This window comes from Camelus dromedarius, chromosome 1 (assembly GCF_036321535.1).
Source record: "Camelus dromedarius isolate mCamDro1 chromosome 1, mCamDro1.pat, whole genome shotgun sequence".
NCBI lineage: Eukaryota > Metazoa > Chordata > Mammalia > Artiodactyla > Camelidae > Camelus > Camelus dromedarius.
The window spans coordinates 38,007,829-38,031,568 of NC_087436.1; the positions used below are offsets into that span (position 1 = coordinate 38,007,829).

Genomic DNA, 23,740 nt, shown 5'->3' on the forward strand with positions numbered 1-23,740 from the left:
ATTTCTGTTTCAAAGAACTTCAACATTCAGATCCTTCCAAGATTTATAAACAGTGTGACTTTTTTTTCTACCAAGCCCTCTCAAATGATGTTGAAATTCATTAATTCAGTTTATATTGGCAAAAAATATAACATATGAAGTTTCTGTTCTTTTAATAGCACAAAAATACGACTGTTTATTAGCTACATCACAAGATGCAGTGCATAGAGCTCTATAAATCTTACCTTCTGAAAGAGTTCTGCCAAATACCGTTTGATTAAAGCTTGACTGTTGATGAATTCTGCCTTTGACAGATGAGGCAGTGTAGCTGACAAGCAGATCGGCTCCATGTCGTAATGATTCCCCAGTTATGATGACAAAGGACAGGCTCTTTGTCAGTTAGACTGTATAATCATTCAGAAACAGAATTAATCAAGGACCTAATCATTTTGTCTCTAGTTAAATCCAGCTAATGAGTTAAAATGTGTCATTTATACTACGCATTCCACTCTGAAACAGTGTTTTAAGCAATTTCCATAATCCTTCACTGAATCAGATTTTGTGCCCCGATTAAAGACTTCATAATGGAGGGAAAGATAGAGGAAGAGAAGTAATGAGGTTAAGATGTGATTCAGTTTAACGATGATCGTGTTTGTGTTCTTTGTAGGGGAGAGCGGTGGGGCCTTTGAAAGTCCAACAGTGTCCAAACACGCTCACACACTGCAGCCCGCCAGCCTGTGGACTGTCTTCCAGTGTGTTCTTGGGGGGGTAGTAGGTGGCTCAGCCTCAACCCCGCTGCCTCACCTGACAGAAGTTAAAGTCTGCTGTGGCTTCCTAAGCGCCCTCTGTCACATGGTCCCTTGCCGTATCAACCACTAATTCCCTGACCACCATCATCCTCAGTGAACCTTATGGCCAGAGTAGGCAGTGGAGATTAGAAATTGAAGTTCTCTTGCACCCTTGCACACAAGCATGGATTCTTCTGGACCATGAGGTTAGGGCTAAGTTTACTCAGGAATGTTCTAGAGGCAGCAAAGATTTTTTCAGTTTTCAGAGACAGGAACAGGTGCACGTGTCTTTGTGGAAGGATGCTCTGCACCACCCAGCTGACTCCTTATGCCCGACTGTGCTTACCATGAGAAGGGCGATCTTTCTTTAACATGGCTAAATAGGAGTAATGGAAGAAATCAGTAAGCAAGGGGCATGAGAGATTCCTTTCTGAGGAAAAAAAATGCATTTATTTCTTCCTGTTTCAGTTCATTTGAAGTTCTTCCATTTGAAATGAGTGACCTGTGACGTCTTGGCTCTCTCTCCGGTATAAAAGCTGTTTACCGGAGCAGAATGGTTGTAGGGTCCTTTGTGAGCTTCTCTTGGGAGAAAAGCCCCAGGGAATCCCTGGCTGCAAATGGTTCTTGGTAGAGAAGAGGGAGTCCAGGCAAATACAGAACTACTTAATCAAATGGGTCCCTCTTCCAGTTGTGATTCTCAGGCTTTCTGAAGTGAAGGAGCCTTTCTAATATTATAAATTTCACCCCCCACTTTCTTACCAACACACACATATAAACACATGATGGCTTTTAGTGTTTTGTAGGAGAAAGTACATGGAAGTAATATAATTCAGTGACATTTATAAATGAATATATTAAATTAATCACCGATAGTATCTGTGAACATTTGAAAAATATCAATATGTGAGTGAGTGAATGTGTGTGTGTAAGACATTATTCATTCAGTCTGAGCCAATGCATGATACAGATGTGGGCTTTTCAACCTCTGGTGATAATTGCAGAGCCCCGTGCCCCACCGGCATCTCTGGAGACTGTCTGGGAACCTCTAGGTCTCCACAGGGCCGTCTCTAGGATGCTGACCTAGACGGTACCTCCTGAGAGGAAACCGAGGAATGAGTGAGAGGGATGTTCTTAACCAGAGATGCTCAGATCTTGCTTTTCACTGCCTCCTCTTCCCTGAAACTTCCTCTCACTCTCTTAAGATGTTCTGTCTTAGATTGTTCTCTGCCTGACATTTACCTGCCACTGGCAGCTGCCACAGTGATGTGCCTCTCACTTCTTTACAAGATCTGGTTTTAAAGATAAATTGCAGAGAGAAGAGCTTTCTTTTTTTTCCCCTTCTCATTATACATCTTATTGATATATTTTATATGTTTTTAAAATTTAAGTTTAAGTAAAATTTTTTGATATAATAAAAGCCTAATACACAGTCCCAGGAATTCCCAGAAAATATCTGATCTAAATACTTAGAACTACATTTTCCTTTTCAAGTTTTTTTTTTTAATGAGGCAATATTTGAAGAAACAATACATCCTAAAAATAATGCAGCATGTGAAAAGAGATTATGTTTATTCAGATTGGAAGGGAAAAGTTATAAACATCATATTTCTTAGACTGCCAAGAAAATGCAGTTACTTTTTTTCTGTTAACTGTGAACAGCCAATTAAAATAATTTTTCATGTCTTGAAAATAATATGTACAGTTGCTTCTGTTTCTGGCAATATGGTAGACTCCATATCCTAGAAAAGAGACCTTGTACACCTGTCAATGGTAAAATAAAGCAAACAGCAAAGATCTGAATGCGTTTAAAAAAAAAAAAAAAGTAACAGTAGTCTACAGGAGCCATTGAAAAAAGCTGGAGCTTGACTCCAGAGTGAGGAAGTCAAGTTGAGGATACAGCACCTTGTAGGGTGTTTGCTGGTTTCCATAAACTCAGGACTTGATTTTTAATGGTGAGGGGAAAGGAGACAAGCTCCGGGCTCAGGTTATACGGTGAGATGGAGCCACATCCTGCCATAGTTCTGGGACCCCAGAAAGGCTATACTCAAAATGAAATCAGAGAATAGTCCACTTTTGGCAAGCAGAGATGCTCAGGACATTTGACTGTCTTGGAGTAATTGCTGGGTAGAGAAAGAGTTATACTTAGAGTTTGTAACCACAATCCTTCCTTCAAGTGTGTTTGGAGTTCAGACTTAAAATGCTTGCCTGACCAGAAAACCCTCAGGCAAGAAATAAACTTTAAATAGTCTTTGATTGATAGCATCCCAGAGTGCCTGGCAGAGGCAAACACAAATGCTGTCTGGAGGGACTTACCCTCAACCCGGGGGTCACAGGATTTTAACAGATAAAGACCACCAAACAGGAGCTCGTGATTTCAAATTCCAGAAATACACAAGGAAATGAGAGGCATGCGCAGCAGACAGGAGAAACCACAAACAGGAGAACTAGACTTCCAAAGCACAGAGATAATGATTTATCAGATAAAGAAAGTGATATAAATGCCTAGAATATTTTTAAATGTGCAAAAGCAGCATGAATAAAAAGTAAGACTTTATCAAAAATTAAGCATAATTGAAAAGAGCCACATAGAAAGTTCTAGAAATTAGAAATACAATAATGGAAATTAAAAACTCAGATGTTCCTATTAGGTAGCAAGTTATTCATATCTGAAGAGAACTGATCAACTGATTCTAAAGAAATTACATACAGTGCAATACAAATAGATGGAAATGAGAAAGAAAGGTTAAGAGACATGAAAAATAGAAAAAGTCTATTATACATCTAGTTGGGATTGTAGACTTTGATTCAACAACAAATGAGAAACAGTTATTTTCTATCAAATAAAAACAGAATTTACTATTAGCAGATCCTTAAAAGGTCAAGTATTTTAAAAAGCATGAAAATTAAAGAAATTGTTGAAGTCTGTAAAGCTAAACCACACTGACTGTATAAAATACTGAGTCCATACTGGGCATGAGAAATCAAGATACAAATAAAATACTGCTACACATCACATGTAAGACAGGAGCATTCTACAGGACATGTTAATCAGAAAGAGGGAAAACAAACTTTAAATTGTGTCAGATGTACATGGTAAAAAAAATCCTAAGGAAAACCACTGAAAGGATAGAAGTAGACTTCCTAACTTCTATAATAATATGAGGCGAAAGGATCAATCCAAAACATGCAAGAAAATACAGGGGAAAAAAATCTTAGAAAACAAGCAAGATAAAAGAATGCACACAATAAAATGTTAGAAATATATTCAAACATGTTATCAATTAATAACATATTAATAAATAGATGTATCAATTGCATTATATATTTATTATAATGGTGATTCTATTCTATTATAACAATATAATTATTAAATGATAATAAATATTAAAAACTAAAGTGCAGTATCTTAAAAATAGTGATATAAGTTTGGTTTAAAAAATTCAGTTGTATATTTGTTTACAAGAGATGCTCGTCATACCTAAGGATATAGACGGTTTGAAAGTGAAAGAGGGGTCATACCAGGCAAATACTAATTTTATTTTATTTATTTCACTTATTTTATTTTTAACAGATATAATTGACATATAACATTGTATAAGTTGAAGGTTTGCAAAGCATTGATTTGACACATTTATATATCGCAGTATGATTACCACTGGAGTGTTAGCTAACACCACACCTCCATCAGGTCATATAACTATCATTCTTTTTTGTGGTGAGAACATTTAGGATCTAGTCTTAGCAACTATTCAGTATACACTACAGTATTGTTAGTGATAATCACAAAGCTGTGCATTAGATCTTCAGGACTTACTCATCGTCCAATTGCGAATTTGTACCCTTTGACCAACATCTCACCAAGTTCCTCACCCCACAGCAAATACTCACTTTAAAAAGCTTTTATTGCTGCATTAGTACCAAATTAATTTTAAGGTAAAATGGATTATTACAGATAAAGTAGGTCACTTCAAATTGATAAAAGGACCTGTTTGCCAGGAGAATAATAATTGCAAACTTACATATTCACTGTGTACCTAATGAGACTCTCAAAATTTGTAAAATACAGTGATAGAATTATAACAATATGCTAGATATTGGCATGTAAAACTTTATTCACTTCGTAGAGGTGTTTGGCCATTCCCAGAAAAGTTGACGATGCAATTCCACTTCTACATATAAATATCGTAGGGAATTATGCTCATCTGTGTTCAAGTCTACATGTAAAGGAATGTTTAGAACAACATTATTTGTAAGAGTGAAAAACAGGGAAAAATGTGGCTATCCATCCCTGGAGGATATATGTAAGCAAATTGTGGTGTGGCCATTGAACATAAAACTGCCCTCACTGAGAATGAGTCAGCAGGAGCTGCAGGGGTTCACAGAGTGGGAGTGGGGACAGGGGGCCCATGTTGAGCAGAAATAAGTACTGAGTTTCAAAAGAACTGACAATACATTCAGTATGTTACTACCTACATAATTTTAAAAGGCAAAATAACACTATGTCTTGCATAGAGATCCATCCATTTCTTACAGTAAAAATGTTGAGAAAGCCAGGGAGTGATAAGCCCTGTGTCCAGAGACTGGTCATCTCCGGGGGGGGGAGGGTGGGGCTGCAGTCGGGACATGGTGGGGCCATCGAGAGGGACACCTGGGCTGGTCATGTCCCGTTTCTCAAGCTAGCCAGTGAGTACGGGTAAGTCTGTCTGATTATTTACATACCGTTTAGTAAGTCTGGAAATTTTTATAATAGTCTTTTAAATACTAAGGAGAATGTATAAACGAAACTTGTCCATATAACATGAAATTTAAAGCATATACCTACTACCTCAATCAAAAAAAAGTGTCTATAACATATTTTTGAAGCTGTACTTGAAAAAAAAATCTCATTGCAATTTTACTTTGAACAGATCTTTTTATCAGTGCACTATTTAGTAAGTGGCCAGCTGTTTTACTGGAAAAATATTAATTAATTTAGTCTGTAATTCATTCCAAGCTAAAAAGATGGTGATGTAAGTTCCTGATATCAAAGATGGCTAAGGAATTTGGACAGTTTTTCCTTTTCCTATGGAGATAATTTCTTTTCCTTGAGAGTCTGTGACCAACAATAAAAAATGCCTCATTTTAAAAAGTAATTTAGATTTTATAAAAGAACAGCCTACATAGGAAAAAAAGATTGGATAATGGAAATGAAAATACTTATATTGCATTTGGGCTCTAACTTCTTAAACTTACCACCAAAATCTGTTGAAAATTTGGTTCTGAAGTTTTCGTTCCCAGGAATCCTGTTGAGACAGGAAACAGTTTGCATCACCTAGACCAGGGTTCCCACACTGTCTTGCTCCAAGACACCCTCACGACATCGGAGACTAAAAGCAGACCTAACCGTTCAGTTCAGTAAGTAGTCAGATCACGGCGATCAGAATCTCACTTGGCACACACAGGACGCAGCGAAAGACACGCAGTGCCGCCTGTTGTTGGAACTGTGAACTCCCTAGTGGTTTTAAGACTGTCCAACAGATTTTGAGTATTGCTGTTTTCCCCTGGGAATTTCAGGTAATTCCTGGTACCCCTGTGACTGTACTATGGCTCCTTGCAGAACTAGGTAAAACACCCTCCCACATACAGAATTCACTCGAATTCATGGTGGTTTCTTTTCACTGCCGGCAGGAGAAGCCGTACAAGTGCTCAGAGTGCAGCAAGGCCTTCAGCCAGAAGCGAGGCCTGGATGAGCACAAGAGGACGCATACCGGGGAGAAGCCTTTCCAGTGTGATGTGAGTTCAGCTGCTCTTTTCTTTCCCTAGTGTCCTCCGGGAACCGCCAGTAACAGGAGATGTGTGTTTGTGTGCGTGTGTGTCTGTGCATCCACGTGTACATGTAGGGTGTGTGTGTAGCTGTGCATCTATGTGTGCATGTGTGAGTGCGTGTGTGTGTGTGTGCGTGTGCATGCTGGTGTCTATTAATGTCTTGTGCGCTTTATGCCCTTTGATTGCATAATCCATGTAACCACGTTGTAGCAATGTTTTTTATCCTGGTTTACTGGCAGCAGACAAATTTTTCTTTAAGACGTGCTTGTACCCTGTTTTATTGCAGTTGAGTTGTTCTTCCCAGGTATAAATGCATGGTGATTCAAGGCAGCTTTCATGTGTCTGTCCAAGTCTTTGACAGGTTAATGATAGTTAAACCAGAGATTTAACTGGTCATAGATATCATTTATTTTGTTAAAGCCAAATAATGAATTCTAAAACATGCATGAACTCCTTGGTTTAAAAAGCACGACTAGTAATTGTCTAGATTTTCTGCTTATGACATTTGAATTGAAAAGAAATTATCGACATAGTTGTTCACGTTTATTTATGAAAGGACAAAAATACTACCATTGTCAGTAAAATTAATTGGATCATTGATGGCTTTAGAGAAAAGTGGTTTATCAGTGAACAGTGTCACCATTCTCCTGTGTGAGATTGCCAGTTGACAGAAAATGGGCAGAGGTGTTAGGAAAAACACTTGGCTTCTTTCTAAAATAAAAACAGTTTTTAAAAAGTATTAATGTAGCTCAATGTAGGAAGAAACATTGAAGTTGTAATGTGTGAGATTGCACAGCACACAGTTCTCTTTGAATGCTGAGGGAAACTCGAGTACTCAGCCCCACTGGCGTTTCCCAGAGGATAAAGGATGGAGTAAGCAGTACATATAAAAGGAAACTCACCATCATGAAATGTTTTCCTTGTCTTTCCAGGAAGCTTTGGTGGTAAGGTTAAGGCAACAATGTACTCCCAGTGGGTCTACTCATAAAAATACCTTTATCAACAGAGAACTTCTTTATGGAAAGAACTACTTGTAGAGTAAGAAATGTACACATGTAGAGCTCTATCCTGGATGGAGGTACAGCCCAGATTAATAATTTGATGGATTGATAATTTAATCCATTGGCACTTTTATTGGAAGTGTTTCCTAGAAGCAAAACTTACTTGGATTATTTAATTGCACAACATAAATAAGTGACGGGAGACAGATGGAAATTAAATATTAACTGTGTGTGGACATTGTCCTACCATCCTCTCCTCCCAGCTTTTATTTGTGCTGGATATGTTTGTTGATTACTATCCTTAGATGAACTGGGTCATGATGTTATTTTCTTTAAATTGTATGACAGGCATGATTTTTCTACTTCTATCCCACTTACTTCTATCATATGTTTAAAAAACTCAGCCTTTATTTGCAGTCTATACTGGTCTACTGAGTAAAGATCCAAGTCTAATGCTTCCAAAACTTCCCAAAAATGCAGCCTGCTCAGCTGAAAACTGTCTGTTCCAAAGTCTTGTCCTCCTGACCTACTCATTCCAGATAAAAGTCGTCCTTTCTCACCCCAACTCCAGTCTCCTTCCTAAATGGTTCTCAAATCCATCACTCCCTCTTGGTTTCCATTCCCACCAACAGTGCACACATAGCCTGGACCCTCACCTCACTGTTTCTTATTACACTCAGTCTCCAATATATGTGCTCTCTACCCTGCCAGGGTGATTTTTTTTAAAAATTGAAATGAAATTCATGTAACATAAAATTACCCATTTTAAAGTGAACAATTCAGTAGCCTTTAGTACATTAACAGTGTTGTCCAGCCATCATCTCTGATTCCAAAAACACTGCTATCATCCCAGAATAAAGTTCCATACCCATTAAACTGGTATTCCTCACTCTCCCCGGCAAGCACCGATCTGCTTTCATTTCTACAGATTTACCTATTCTGGATCTTTCCTATAAATGAATCACACCATAGGTGACATTTTGTGACCGGCTTCTGTCACTTGGCATGTTTTCAAGGATAATCTGCATTGTAGCTTATGTATTAGTACGTCAATCCTTTTTATGGCTGGGCGATATCACCCAGTAACCCTGCACCCTCGTTGCTTCTATAAATTTTCAAACCTATCACCTTCTCTAAGTTTCCACTGCCACCTTCACTTCTCTTTTTCTCTCACCCCTGACATCCAGTGTGGTAGCAAATCAGAATCGTTCTATAAATAAGCTGAGAATCGGAACACTTCTTACACCTCCACAGCCACCGGCCTAGTCTCCTGGAATAATGCAATAGCTTAGTAATTGATCTCTCTCTTTCTGTCTTTGACCCTGACAATCTGTCCCAAACTTGCCACCCACCGTGATCCACTGTCTAGAACCTGAGTCAGCTTATATGTATGTGTGTGGCTTGTATATGGATTATATTAGTCTCATTTGCTCAAGCCATTGACGACTATTTCATTTAGAGTGAAAACCATAGTTTCAGCACAATCCGCACATGAGCTGCACCCACCCTCCTGCCCGCCCCACGCTGACTTCACCACCACCTCACGCCGGCCACACGGCTCCTCACTGTTCTTTCAGACACCCCAAGTGCACTCCTGGGAACAGGTCTTCGTATTGGTGTTTCCAGCCTGGAACGCCCTGCTCAGGGATCTCTATGATCTGTTCCTGTGCTGCTTTCAGGTCTCGGCTCAAATTCCTTCCCCTCTTATTTCCACTACTTCCTTAACCCTCACCCCGTAGTCGTCTTCTCCTTCATGGCGCTTACATCCACCTGAAATACTACATATTGCTTTGTGTAGCTGTTTACCATGTTCTGTAAGTTTCATGACAACAGAGGTTCCCATTATTGCTTATTGCTATGTTTCCGGCCCCAGAATACTGCCTAGCATATAAGAAGCATTCAAGGAATAGTTTTAAAAGAATGAATAAATGAATTAAGCGCCACTGTCTGAGTTTATGTACAAATCATTTCTGGCTTGGAGTGGAATAGTAGTTGGCCTCCCTGACTCCAGTTTGGTCCTCTCTAGCTTGCTGAATAAATTAGACATTAGCTTCCATCTCTTCTTCAATTCCTACCACTGGCAGAATATACATGCTTCCAGTTTCTAATTATAATTACCAGGATCTGCAGGATTTGGCTCCAGCCTTCGAACTTCCTGTTCAAGCGATTCTTCTAATGAGGTCTTGTCTTCAGCCTAGTGAGCTGTTTTCACTCCCCACCTGAGTCTTGCTCTTCACTGCTCTGAACCTTCGGTCGCTGTCTTCCCTCTCCCTGGAATGCCGGTCCCCGAGGATGTGATAGCCCCTGTGCATCCAGGAAGAGCTCATTGCACCCTCCTCTGTGCCTCTCTCTGCATTATGTCCATGATGTTACAAGTATTGCCCTGAAGACTGTGGACTCCCCAGGGGCCGGGCAGAATGCTCTTTGTCACCATGTCCCTTACTGAAGAGGTAGACACACTGTCTGTGATAAATATTTGTTAACTGAAGATGTTTGCATTGAATTCTACATTATCTCTCAAGTACTTTCTGTTAAATATGTTGTTTCACTTTATTTTAAAACAAAATCACTTTACCTCCCGTCTAGGGAAAGAACAAAATATTTTCCCATTTTTGGCATGTAAATTAATACTAAGTTGGAGTAAGTTGAAGGCTTGTGTAAGAATCACGGGTGGGAAGAAAGAAAAGGAAGCATTCCTGATACTATTTAGAACTCCTTGCTCTCCCTTGTTTTTAAAATGACTGTAAACGTCCTTACATTTGACTGATTTATGCAAAGCATCAATTTGAAGTCCCTTAATGACTGCATTTAAGCTTATGAAAACATAGCTTTTAATGTCTAGGTAGTCATTTTCACAACCGTGACATCAGCTACCCTCTGCTGACATTTAATCCTCTACTCTGGCCCTTGTTCAACAATCTGTTGGGTTGTTCCCCTCCCATCTCCGATTGGAGCTGCTAGAACTCCTTAATTCTGAGCCATCAGCAATGACTTCATCCTCTTGCTCAGTTCCTTTCCATTTGTCCAGTAACTCCCCACGGTGACTGTGTAAACGGACTTGCACTCTGTCTCCCCCACAACACGCTGGTGAGCTGAACTGTCTGAGAACCTCCTTTATTTTTTCAGAGATTTTTACTTCCTAAAAATGGTGTCAGCCAGGCAAATGGGAAAAAGTGTAGCCGGCTCCCATATCTCTGTTTGAAGTTGGAGCCTTTGATAATTGTTGGCCCTTTGAGGTTGGCATAGACTCTGAACCCAGACTGTCTGGCTCTAAATCCTGGAAACCACTTCCTAGTTCTGTGACCCTGGGCCGCCTGCTTGAGACGGAAGTGTATGTGTCAATTTCCTTCTGTAAAATGGGGATAGTCACGCTGGTATCTACCTAAAAGGGTGGTGGTGAGGATGGAACAAGCTAATGTTTAGAAGAGCGGTTGGCGGCACACAGTGAAAGCTGATGTCAGTGCTTAAAAACCTAGTCCCGGTGCCAGACACTGCAATGAAACAGTGTACAGGACGCCACGTCCCCTGTTTCAGAGAACTCACGTTCTGGTGGAAGAAAATAAATTAAATTAAACAAATAAACCTGAGTAAATGTCTAACTGCTTGGGAAAGGAGAAAACGGGGAGTGGACTGTGAGAAAATAGGGAAGAATGAATGCCCTGAGCAAGTGACTCTACAAGGAGTCAGCCATGGGGGAAGGAGCATTCTGGGCTCAGGGAACTGAGCAAATCAAGGGCTGTGGGTGGGGAAGAGCATGGCGTGTTAGGGAAGAAAGAAGGCAAGTGGAGCTGAAGCCAGTGATTGGTGGGGTTGGGGGGCGTGCAAGCAAAGGCTGGAGAGCAAGCTGGTGGTCTCTCAACCACATTAAGGAATTTACATTGAATCTAGCCTAGGCAGGTAGTGATTTTCACTCAGGTTGCAGCAGTGGAGACAGAGGCAATTAAATGTCTTCTAGAAACATGTACGGGGAAGGAGTGGTGATTGATTAAGTGAAGTGGCGATAAGGGAGACTTCGGATCGATGACTGCCCAATTTGCAGCAAGTGAGCAAGTGTCAGAAGGATGACACTATTTTTTTTTTTTTTTGAGAGTTAGATTTGGGAAACAAAGTCTTCTTTGTTGTTGTTGAACTATAGTTGACACACAATACCATGTAAGTTACAGGTGTACAATATAGTGATTCACAATTTTTAAAGGTTACATTCCATTTATAGTTATTATAGAATATTGGTCATATTCCCTGTGCTATACAATATATTCTTGTAGCTTAATTTGTACCTTTTATTTCCCTACCCCTAAATTGCTCCTGCCCCCTTCCCTCTCCCCACTGGTAACCACTGGTGTGTTCTCTGTATCTGTGAGTCTATTTCTTTTTTGTTATATTCACTAGCTTGTTGTACTTGTTAGATTCCAGCGCAGTTTTAGACTTACTAAGTTTGAGGTGCCAGTGAGCTGTCCAACAGGGCACTGAGATCCTCCACTGTGCAGTTCAGGGGAGATGACTGGATCAGAGACAGATATTTGCACGTGATCTCCATAAAAACCGTAACAAAAAGATCAGAGGAGAGAAAACGCCTGGTGAATGGAGAAGTGGGCTGAGGAACAGGCTCTGAGATCCCAACTTCAAGGTTAGGGTGGAGGAGGAGCCTGAACAGGAGAAAGGAGGGGGACGTGGCCAGAAAAGTAGAAAAACAAGGAGCGTTAAGTCATTCTGGAAAAAACTAAGTGCAGGGCGGGAGGAAGTGGTCAGGTATGTCAGACGATGCTGAAAATTCATGTAAAATGAGGGTTCACGGGGCCCCATCACATTTAGCCATGTGACCTAACCATGCTGGTGACCTGTCACAGCAGCTGAGAGAGTTAAGTCCCTCAAGGTAAAGTCTGATGGGGGCGCACTGAGGCCTGGATGGAAGATGAGGGTGTGGAACCTTCACTCGGCCAGCTATATTTTTTCATAGCAAAATAACATTTGCTTTCTAATGATAAAAGTTTCTTCTTTGTTGTTTCAGAAAAAAAATAGGAAGTACAGAGGAAATAAAGACAGAAATAAAACGATCTCAAATTTCTCAACTGATACCAGCTAATATTAATGTTAATCTCTTGATGTTTTCCTCAAACACTTACTTCTACAGATACAGTTGTGCTCTTTATTTCAATATTGTAGATTAAATTATGCATTGATCTTTTTATTCTGTTTTCTTCTCTTTACATTGTCCCTTGCCTTTAAATATTTTTTGAAGTATTATCTTTTCTAACAGCTGAAAAGTATTTTCTCATCTGGTTATAGCAAAATGAATGTACTCATTAACTTTGGGCAAGTAAGTCATTTGCAGCACTTCACCTTTATGAATAATTCTGGGACGAACATCTCATGTAGACATTTTGACTAGGAGCACTTCAGACTGGTGGTACTCCTGTTTCTTTTAAAGGCTATGAAAATACGAATGCTAATAATCTCTGTCTCTCCAAGGCGCTTTTGAGGAAGGGCTACTGAGCACCATTACACATCCATCAGCATTTTACACACTTAGGCACATTCTGATCCCCTTTTAAAATGTTTGGGGGTGTGTGTTATTTTGTTTAAAGTGTGTTTTTTTTTTTAAATAGCATGTGCTTTCATTTTCCTGTTTACCCTAATTTCGGAGTCTTACATTTATTGAGTGTCTGCAGGATAACACCCATTTGCATAAATTGCCTCATTTCATCTTCGTATGTATTCTGGGAGGTACTTATCATTATGGTCCCTTTACAGGTGAGGGAACTAAAGCTAAAAAGCCTCATCTGTTCATTTATGCTTCCTTAGTAAGTGACAGACTCCAATTCAAACCCAGTAGGTTAATTCAACAAACACTTATTTAGTGCTTACTCTGTGGGGACCAACTGACCCCTTAGGACATACGAGTGAATAAAACTTACAAAGATTCTCTGCCTTCGCGGGTGGCAGTGTAGTTGGGTTTTTAGGGAGGATCCTCTTACTAGCTGTGTCCTCTCCTGGCCTTCCTGGGTGGGTGCATGCAGAGGAGAGAGAGCGAGATCTGGGTGTCTCCCTGTCTGTAAGAGTGTTAATCCCAGAATGGGACTCCATCCTCTGACCTCATCTAACCCTAGTTATCTCCCAATGGCTCCGCCTCAGATACCATCACACTGAGGGGTAGAGCTTTAACTTATGAATTTTGAGCGTTCACAAGCATTCAGTCCATAGCAGACTCTAAACCTAGTTTTCTTTATATCACACTATGCTGCTGCCTATGGATGACTCAGAATACATTATTATTGGATTACTGCCTCTCCTTACCAAATTGCCAGCCTTGCCCTCCCGAGTTTCTTGTTGCTGTGGATGTAAAATCCCCCTCCTCTCGTAAAGAGAGAGAGAGAATTTTTTATTTGCCTTTATATTTTCACAAGCTTCCCCTCAGTCAGAACTTCAGCTTTTTTCCCAGTATTTTTACAAGCCTTTACCTCTCCCATCGTCGTCGTTATGCTTTTCATGGAATTTTCACATTATTTAAGTACGCCTTATTTTATAGTGGGTGTGCTTTTGAAGAATTTCATGTGAAGGGAATTTTTGTGAATAACACCAGACTTTGACTGAAAATTTGGTATTAAAAGAATCTCATTTTATTTTCTTGTATGACTGAAAATTCATGCCTTACATCTTCCTTGTTAATTTAATATTTTAAATTATTGGGATGTTTACTGTCTGTTGAGCCAGGTGGCAATCTGGAGGAATTTACAGGAAGTGAATATGTTAAATGGCATATCTTTAAGTCAGAAAGAAAGAATTGGAACAGTGGGTAATAAACTTCCGGGTAGGATGCTCAAAGCAGTGCTAACCTTTTACTTCACAAATGGGACTGAATTGAAGAGATCGCTGGTAAGACGTGCCTTGTGCCCAAAACTGGAGGTGCCCCCTAGACCGTAAGGTATTTTGCTTACGAGGTTTAATGTGAAATTGTCAGTACGCCCCATTACGGGGAGAAAGCTGTTGTTCCTGGGGAGTTGTCTCTCCAGAGATGTTTAAATACAGTAGCTGGGGGAGGGAGGGCAGTTGGGATGCAGAGGACGCCCATTAAATGCAAACAACTCTTGGAAGTATAAATGTATTTTCTTTACTTCTTACTTTGGATGCTAGATTCCATTTCTCTCAAGAGCACTTTTTGTTCTTATGCCTGTCAGTACCTACTTGATAATAGGAATTTGCATAATGTATATTGTGTAAATGATAAATTGGTGTACCTCTGGATTTTTCAATATAATATGATTGGTGTCTTTGGGTCTTTTCTAGGTCTGTGACTTGGCTTTTAGCCTGAAGAAAATGCTGATCCGACACAAGATGACCCATAATCCCAATCGCCCGCTGGCCGAATGCCAGTTTTGCCATAAGAAGTTTACAAGGAATGACTACCTCAAGGTGCACATGGACAATATCCACGGCGAAGCTGACAGCTAGTGGTAGCTGCACAGGAATTAAGCCATTCAGAAGGGCTCCTGATATGAAACCCAGATTTCTCTCACCTGATTAGCATAGCAGAACTAGGCAAAAGTAATTCACTGGTCTCAGAGTTCTTATTTGCCGAACTTTAGAGTCTGTAGATAATATGCCAAAAAAAAAAAAAAAAAAAAACCCAAAAAACTACTTTTATCAAGAAACAGTACAAATGGAAAAAAAAAACTTTGTAGCCTTTCAAAAGACTACTGTGTTATGTCTTATAAAAATGGAAAAAGTTGCTATGGCTCTTCTTCTTGGCCATCTCTCTATAATGAAGTTTATTAACATACCCCTTATGAGGCTCCTTTATTTCGTTATCCCTGTGTGTGCTTGTGGGTATCTGCGTGTGTGTGCATCTGCGTGTGTGTGTGTGTTTGTACATGCTGGTTATTGCAACTGGTTATTACCAGTTTAGCCAGAAAGAAATGAAGATTTCCAAGCTATTTCATTGCAGATAAGGATAAGAGGCAAGAGTATTCAAAGTCTCTAATAGGATAAAATCTGCTATTCTGTGAAACAGACCAAAAGTTGATCTTATTTAATAGCTCCCTATAACAGGTCAGTTTAAAATAAAGAGGTATTTAGGAACTAAAACATCTATTGAAATATTGCTTATTCCAGACAATTCTTAGGAAACATTTCCTCTCATCATACAGATATGGACATTCATGGTCTGGAATGCTTTTATAGGATCTACACAAAAATATTAAATACACTTAAATATTTATCAAGCTGATCCTCCTGAGTTTGTGCTAGCTATCTTTAGAAATTAACAATATACAAATATACATAACTAAAACTTGAAACAGCACAGCTCTCAGTATCTGTTGACTGACAGAGTGCCAGCACGACAGGCGTGTTACAGTATTAGTCATGATGAGCCTGGCCCTGTACCCTCTCATTCCACAGGAGTGCGCAGAACATGTTAGTACAGATAAGAGTCCTCAGAGCACTTACACTCTGTTTTGCAAAAGATATTTTCCAGAATCTTGGCAGTAGGTGATTCTGAAACACTTCTGAATTACCCCCCATCCTGTATAATCAGGAATCCAGAATAAAAAATCCAAACAAACCTGGCAATTTAACAATCGAAACAGTGACTGAAATAATCACTGATGCATAAGGGAATCTGAAGCAAGAAGCATTTCTTCTTTTAAGGCTGTATTTCAATTAAATACTGGAGAGCAACACACAATGAACAGCTTATTTGGGGAGAAGATGTGATAAAATGTAACAGTGTTGTCAAAACACCATAGAAGAATCCAAAAACCAGGAAAAAAAATTAAAATGAAGCCCAATTCATGAACTTTTTTATTTGGAGACCACTCAAAAGAAAGGAGCAAGGGAGGGTATAGCTCAAGTGGTAGAGCGTGTGGTTAGCGGGCACGAGGTCCTGGGTTCAACACCAGTACCTCCTCCAAATATAAATAAATAAATAAACCTAATTCCCCCCCCCCGCCTCATAAAACAAATTAAAAAAAAAAGATGTAATTTCAAGGAAGTTATTTAGTTCTAATGGTTTACGGAGAAAGGTTATCTGATGACACAATTCTTTGAAATTAGAAAACTTGATTTAGAATTATATTTATGCTCAGTTTATTTTAAAAAGAAACAAAGATTCATTAAAGATATTTAAACTCAGTAAAAATACTAGATTTGAGACTCTAGAGCTAACTTTAAAATATATAAATGCCCAGATTCTAATTTAGAAGGTATCTCAGTATGGCTATATGTAATGTAGCATTTGTATCTGACGTTATAGACTGTATTTCATACCAATAGATTTTGGTCTTGTTTCTCACTATGTCATTTGTTTCAACAGTATATTTTTAGAACTCAAGTGTTTTCAGTTTAACGTGACTGTGTGTTTAATATCATTTGAATACAAAGGACAGCTGTAAAATTTTGTAGTGTGTATATTTAATCACGTTCTGCTCATTCCTTCGGATGCTGCCTTCTCTGAAATGGATGCTCCATGGCCCGATTATGTGATGAATGTGAAACTTGAAAGGAAGCCAAATGCCCATTTTGTTTAATCTCAGTGGCTCACAACTGACAGGGCTGCTGAGGAAATCACCCTGGGAACCATGCTACGGCCATGTGGTGGAGTAAACTGATGAGGATGAGGCGCTGGGTCTGACCAGGCTGAAGGTCAGTAGTCAAGCAGAACTTTTCAAAATCCTGTGTAAAGACCTCTTGGGGCACCACCCTTTCTTTTCAAAGCACTGAAACCAAAACAGGTCCTTAGAAGACTGTTTGTATGCTGTCACCTTTTATCCAAAAGACCACTACTTATAAGCATCTCAGATATATTAGTATTTCTGTCCTGCAACTTTTGGACCACTTAGCAATAACAAAAATATGAGAATTGATTTTTTTAGGTTTGAGAAATTAAGAGCATAAATACAGTCCTAGAGGAAAAGTCTCATAGGAAAGCTGGAGAGCACGTACCCACTTTGAAGTCTTTCTCTTCTTTCCTGCTGTGAAAGGCTACGGTTCTGGTACTATCTTGGGAAAAGGCCACACTCTTTTACCTTGAAGTCAGGGCTAAGGAATTTTGAAAGGTATTCAATAATACGGGTAGGCTCAGATATGGGTTTATAATGACTCTCTTTGTATATTAAACATTCAAAATATTTGTGAAAAATCCTGATTTTCACAAATGTAATGGAAGGATGCTAAAAGTTATGGTGAATGTTTTAGGTATTACCTTTTTAAAAGTGGCATTTCATCACTTTGGTGTTGCCTCAATCCTGTGAGGTTTCCCTGATACAAAAAAAAAAAAAATTACCATCATTGTGTCTCCAAATAGTAGATTTAGAAATGATACATGATTTAACCAGCTGAGGCACTAGTAGTTTGGAACTTTCATAGGCTTAACTACCTTGGGCTCAAAACCATGTTATCATCGCAGGTTAATTTATTGCATAACAGAATAAAAAATTAACTCTGGAGCCTTCAGTCTGGGCCAGGTCAGAATATTCTAGATTTCCTAGACCTGTGAACTAGTACACAACTAGTACAAAATGGTGCTGCTGATCCAGCGTTCAAGTTTATTTTCTACCTTTTATTAAAAATGTGTAGCACGGTAGTGTAAAACAGCATATACATAAATGTTTGCTTTTGTTACAGAATAAGCTACCGACGTGCTTGATGGCATATTTAACTTCCTAATCCTGCAAACATTTAAGCAATTAGAACAAGTTCCTGTGCCACCTTGGCCTATTACATAGCAGAAGGAAACTAAGAATTTGGGTAATGTTGATAATTCAAATGCTGAAAATTGAGAAGGGACGTGAGATCACTGAAACTTGATCATCTAGACTAATGTAAAGGAGCTTATATAAAATATCACTGTTTTTGACAAGGAGCACTGTACACTTACCAGGAATAAATTACATTTAGAGAGCACACACATGCACAAAATCCATATGCCTCTGCAAAATAGTATAAAAATGAAAAGAACGCCAGCTCATAGTGGACACCTTATTTTAAAATTTTGTCTTCTTGGGGAACATCAAATAATTCTCTTTTATTGAAAGTTAATTTTGTCTGATATCTTTTACATCTTGTCTGACTGGCATACCTTTCTTCCCCTCATTCTTCTACTGAAGACTTTTCTGTGAGTATATGTAAATTTATATGTAAATTTTAGATGTGTTTCTAATAAACGACCTATGGTAAGAGTTCACATTTTTCTTATCCTGTCTGACAATGCTGTGTGCTTTTCCGTCTGTGATGCTGGATTTGTCCTGCCTTTCCCAGTCTCAGGCAGCCTTCATATGGCGGCTTACTGGGCTTTTATCAGAGTCTGAGGGAAAAATTTGCTCTTTGCACCTAGCATGTGAAATTCATCATCACCAATGTGTAAATCTGGTAAAAGCCTGACGTTGTAGACATAATCCAAGACCCTCCTTTGTATGGTTCTTGCTGATCCAAGGTAGCTGCTGATAATGCAACTGGAAACAAAAGGGATTCCTTAAAAAGTATTCCAGGGGCTTCAATACCATGCACACAGGTATGACTGCTGAAATCTGAATGAGTGCACCACCATTATTGGGATTTAACTGTTGAAACAATCCCTCCTTTGTTCATTCTTTAATATTTGATAAAGCAACCTGTAAAAAGGGAAGTGCATTGGCCTCCGACTCTTATTTTTTCCCTTTCTAAAGTATTAGCATCTGGAGAGCTGAAATTGCCTTTGATGAACAAAAGAAGGTCTGAAATTAGCTTTTATGAAATCAAAGCAAACTGTATAGTTCCTATGCTAAGCAGGAGTATAAAATATGGAGATGAGGAGCAGTACCACGTTTAATTGATTCTACAACTTTTATTTAAGTTGGCAGACTGATGCGTCTTGTATGCAATATTACATAGAGTAATAGAAATTCCAAAAAATTAAGTTTTGTGGAAATTAACCAACCACTACTTTTGACTCTCATAAGTCGAGTTTTACTACAGAAATGTAGGAAATCTTCTCCCAACCTTACTTTTGGTAATCAGGTTTACCACATAAGTAAAATAACTGTTCGTAGCTTGCCTTTGAACTGGCAAATGCACTGCTTTCTCCAGAACACAACATAGAAACAGCAGTGTCGAGGACAACACTCCTAAGCGTCACTTCCAGCCTCCCTGCTCCTCCCCCGTGGAGTCCATTTCTCGTGCTATTTCAGCTGCTGCACTGCTTTGTGTAGTCTCCCGTTTCCCGCTCAGCTGGGTTTTGAGAGTGACAAGTTGGTATTGTTCCCAGACCCAAATTATGATATTTAGGATATTATGTTGTATCCTTTCTGTTCTCACTGTAAAATATGAAATTGGGGCAGATGAATTTAGTTGATTGGGGTGTTATTAGACTAAGTATGTGAGCCGAGCCAGTTGGCTTCATACTGAGAGGAACTATTCCATAGTCTTCCGAGTTACAGAGCTCACCCCTGATGGTGCTGACTCTGTGAAGGGAGTGTGACTTACTGCGTACTACAGGTCCTGAGAGAGCGATTAAGAGAGGAATTCCAAATGGATGCCCTACAGGCAGGAGTACAACGATGCCCTTCTGAAAATGGATAGGTTGGAGTTAAAATTTCAGATGAGACTATTGCAATTTAAGATCTCAAATGTCTTTCCTAAGGCTTTTATATTACAGACGGACTTGAGATTAAGCCCCCATCTCCTGACTTCTTCTCCTCTTACTGGAAATCAGTCAGTCACATTACACTTATACAACACCAATTCTGAGTCTGAATTTTATCCATACCTGGAAAAGGATAGGACCTTCTAAATGTTTCACGCATTCAGTACTCCTTTAAAGGAGTGATTTATAACTCATGTAACATACATATGATGGTGCATATTCATATTAATATTCAATGAGTACATTAAAACTAGTGTTCAGTTAGAGCAAAATTTACAGAGTCAGAGAAGTAAGTAAAACATATTTTGGGGAGGGGACCAAGTCACTGAATTTGAGATGAGTGTTACAGAAAGTTAATGATCAGAGACATACTAATAGCTTATTTCCACATTCCTTGTCTATTTCACCTTTTATAAATAACGTTTTTAGCTTGTTTCCTAGATGGTCTGTTGCAAATGCACACACATATCATATGGGAATTTAAAATATACATACAAAATTGAAACGAACAGTACATAACCAAATTTCATGTTTTAATCAGACATAAGACAATCAGTTAGAACCACAAAATATCCTATACTTTTGAGTGAGGAAACATTTTAACAAAGGTATACTATAACAAATCTGTGAGAATTTTGTTACAAAATATATTTTACCTGAAATCAAAGTTAAATAAGTCTACATTTCTCTCATACTTGGAAGGAAGGAAAGAGGAAAGAAGAAGGGGAGAGAGAAAGGGTAGAAAGAAAGGAATTATATTTTAGACATGGAACAAATCCAGAGATGAAAACAATTGTTTTCCCATTTGTTGAAAGGGAAGAATGGGCATAATTTTCTCTGGAGAACCCCAATTAATACAATATTCTGTTTCTTTGCTGCGAACTTGTTTTTCAGTTGGCTCCAGGAGCGCTCTCGATTGCTTGATGTAAGATGATTTCAGCATCTGTGTCATGTTGGCGCTGGTATGTGTTCGTCATCAGTTCATTTTCTTTTCCCATGTGACTTGAGATTTTCCTGGTTCTTTGTTTTGTGATTTTGGACTGTACCCTGGACGTTTCAAATATTACGAGACTTTGGGTCTCGTTTAAATCCTTTGGAGGATGTTGATATTTCTGTTTTAGCAGGGAGGCACGTTGGTTGGGGTTAGCTCACAAGTTCCAGTCTTCCTTCTGTAGTCTACAGTTCCAATGCCAGTTCCCACTCAGTTTTCAAATCCTTGGCAGTGTGTTTTGCAGTGCTATTCGGGTCTATCCACACATGTACCACGCAGTGGTCAGACTTGGACCTGGATAGCAGCATATCCTCATTTCAGTTCTTAGAATCTTTGGCATGCTAAGGAGGATCAGATCTACACACGCAGTTTAGAGATGGGCCCACGGGTTCATAAACAATGTTATGAGGTTGCTTTTCTGATCCCTCCCTCTCTATAATCCTTCTGGTTCTTTCCAGTTCCCTAGAGCGCCTCATTTTGGTCCTCCAGCTCAATATTACCCTGCTCTGCTGTGTACTTCTGCAGTTTCATCAACATCCCCAGTCAGTGAGCAGGACATGCGGAGAAAGCAGTTGGGCTTGGACCGCCCTCTTGTTATGGCAGCACCACTGGGCAGGGGGCACATTTCTACTCTCTCAGGGTTTCGGTTCCTGCAGCCTCGTGTTTCTGGCTGTGTCCCATCACCATGGGATAACTTAGAGGTTGGAGTGTGAGAGAACAAGATGAAGGAAAGGGAAAGAGGGGCATTTCCATACTCTCTCTGAGTCTAATGTGTTTCTTTTCCTGCTTTTTTGGCACCAAGCCCACAGGAGTCCCTCTATTTGCCCTCTCATGCCCACTTTTAGTTAGCTGGGGGATACCAGGAGGGGAGACATGGCATACTCCCCATGGAGTGGTTTGGACTTGAATTCTGACCTTCCCCAAGCTACTTGCTGGTATTTACTTTTCAGATTTCTTGAGCTCCATGCATTCTCTTCAGGTTTGATAGCTGTATTTCCTGGAGAGACACTCCCATTCCATTTTTCCCAGAAACGGAACCCCATTCATCTTTTTGAAGGGGTGCATCTATCGCAGTTATCCATCCCCATCTCACTGCTCTGTATTAAGTGACTGGGAACAGATAATTCGACCTTCTGCTCCGATCTCTGGATAAAGAAGAGCTGCATCTGGGGATCCTCAGCTGTGCCTGGACCTGATGCAGATCATGAAGTGGTGGACCGTAAGCCTGATGCCATGACTGAATGGGACTTTGGAGTCTTGAAGAGAGTTAAGTGTATTTTGACTGTGGAAGGACCATGAATCACGGGGGGCTGTGGCAGCCATGAAAAAGCACTACTCAGAGCTTCTGCTGTGGGGAGAGCTACCACCCCTTTGGGTCCCCACCTGCTTTCACGGTGGGGCGGTGCTTCTCACGCAAACTGCATGAGTGCTAATGGAGGCCCATTCCCTGAGCCCCAGGACACCCCTGATGGGCAACTTCGGCCCCATGAGCCCAGACGAAGCCTTCTTAGAACCACCTTGCAGTCCGAGACACCTCCTGCTCAGCCCTCTTTCTTCCTCATTCACAGGTGTCAGATCCAGATCACAGCCTTAAGGTGCTTCTTTCCTTCTCTGGCTACCCCCACCTCTATCTTTCGCAGATCCTTCCTCTAAAAAATCTAACACCTTTCTAATTCCATCTTGTAAACTGCTTATTGGAGGACACAAAATAACACCAGAGCCAAGGACAAACTGCAGTAGATTGTGACAGTAATGACCCAGCTGTATCAGGCTTCTCAGCATCTGCTCCTGTGTGTAGTCCCTACTGGATCAGTCAGCGCTCTTCAGAGAAACAGATCACAAGGATACAAATTAAGGGATTTATTTTAAGGAATTGGGTCTGAAGGTATGGGGACTGGCAAGGCCGGAAACTTAGGCAGGGGCTGATGCTGCAATCTTGAGGCAGAATTTCTTATTCTCTGGGAAATCTCAGTTTTTGCTCTTCAGGCCTCCAAATGGCCGGTAAGAGCCACGCACAGTATTAAGGGTAACTTCCTCTACTTAAAGTCAGTTGATTATAGACATTAATCACATCTATCAAATACCTTCACAGCAACACCTGGGTTAGCGTTTGGTTAAATCACTGAGTATGACAGCCCAACCAGGCTGACAGATGAAACCCCGTCACACAAACACTGCCCGGGCTTGGCTGTGAGGCTTGCTTTGGCCACGGGTCAGCGACAGACATGTGGGAATTGCCTACACGTGAGAGTTTGCCCTCTCAGATGCAGCACAACCACCATCATTAAAGCAGTCTAGGCTTCTTGAAGGTTGAAGATAACATACTGAGAGACTCAACTGTCCCAGCTGAATCCAACCCCCAGCCAGCCCATCAGCGAACCGCGGTCACATGGTTGAGCCCACACAAGCCCTGCAGCAGAAACCATCTCAGACTAACCACAAAATTGTGAGAAATATAAACAGTTGGTACTATTTTAAGATATTAAGTTATCCAGCCGTAGATAACCAATACTGTCCCCTTGACAATGCTGAGAAGAACCACAAAAATAAAATAAGAACC

General features: G+C 39.9%; 1 protein-coding gene across 2 annotated transcripts in view; it reads left to right on the forward strand.

Annotated features, from left to right (window-relative positions):
- The window catches only part of PRDM5 (PR/SET domain 5), a 160,469-nt gene extending 141,585 nt beyond the window's left edge, over window positions 1-18,884 (forward strand). For both annotated transcript variants that reach the window (XM_031466691.2, XM_031466699.2), the window contains 2 exons: window positions 6,435-6,539; window positions 14,858-18,884. In XM_031466691.2, the coding sequence (XP_031322551.2) occupies window positions 6,435-6,539; window positions 14,858-15,022 (270 nt within the window). In that variant the 3' untranslated portion in view covers window positions 15,023-18,884. The remainder of the gene's footprint in view (window positions 1-6,434; window positions 6,540-14,857) is intronic.
- Window positions 18,885-23,740: the final 4,856 nt, after the last annotated feature.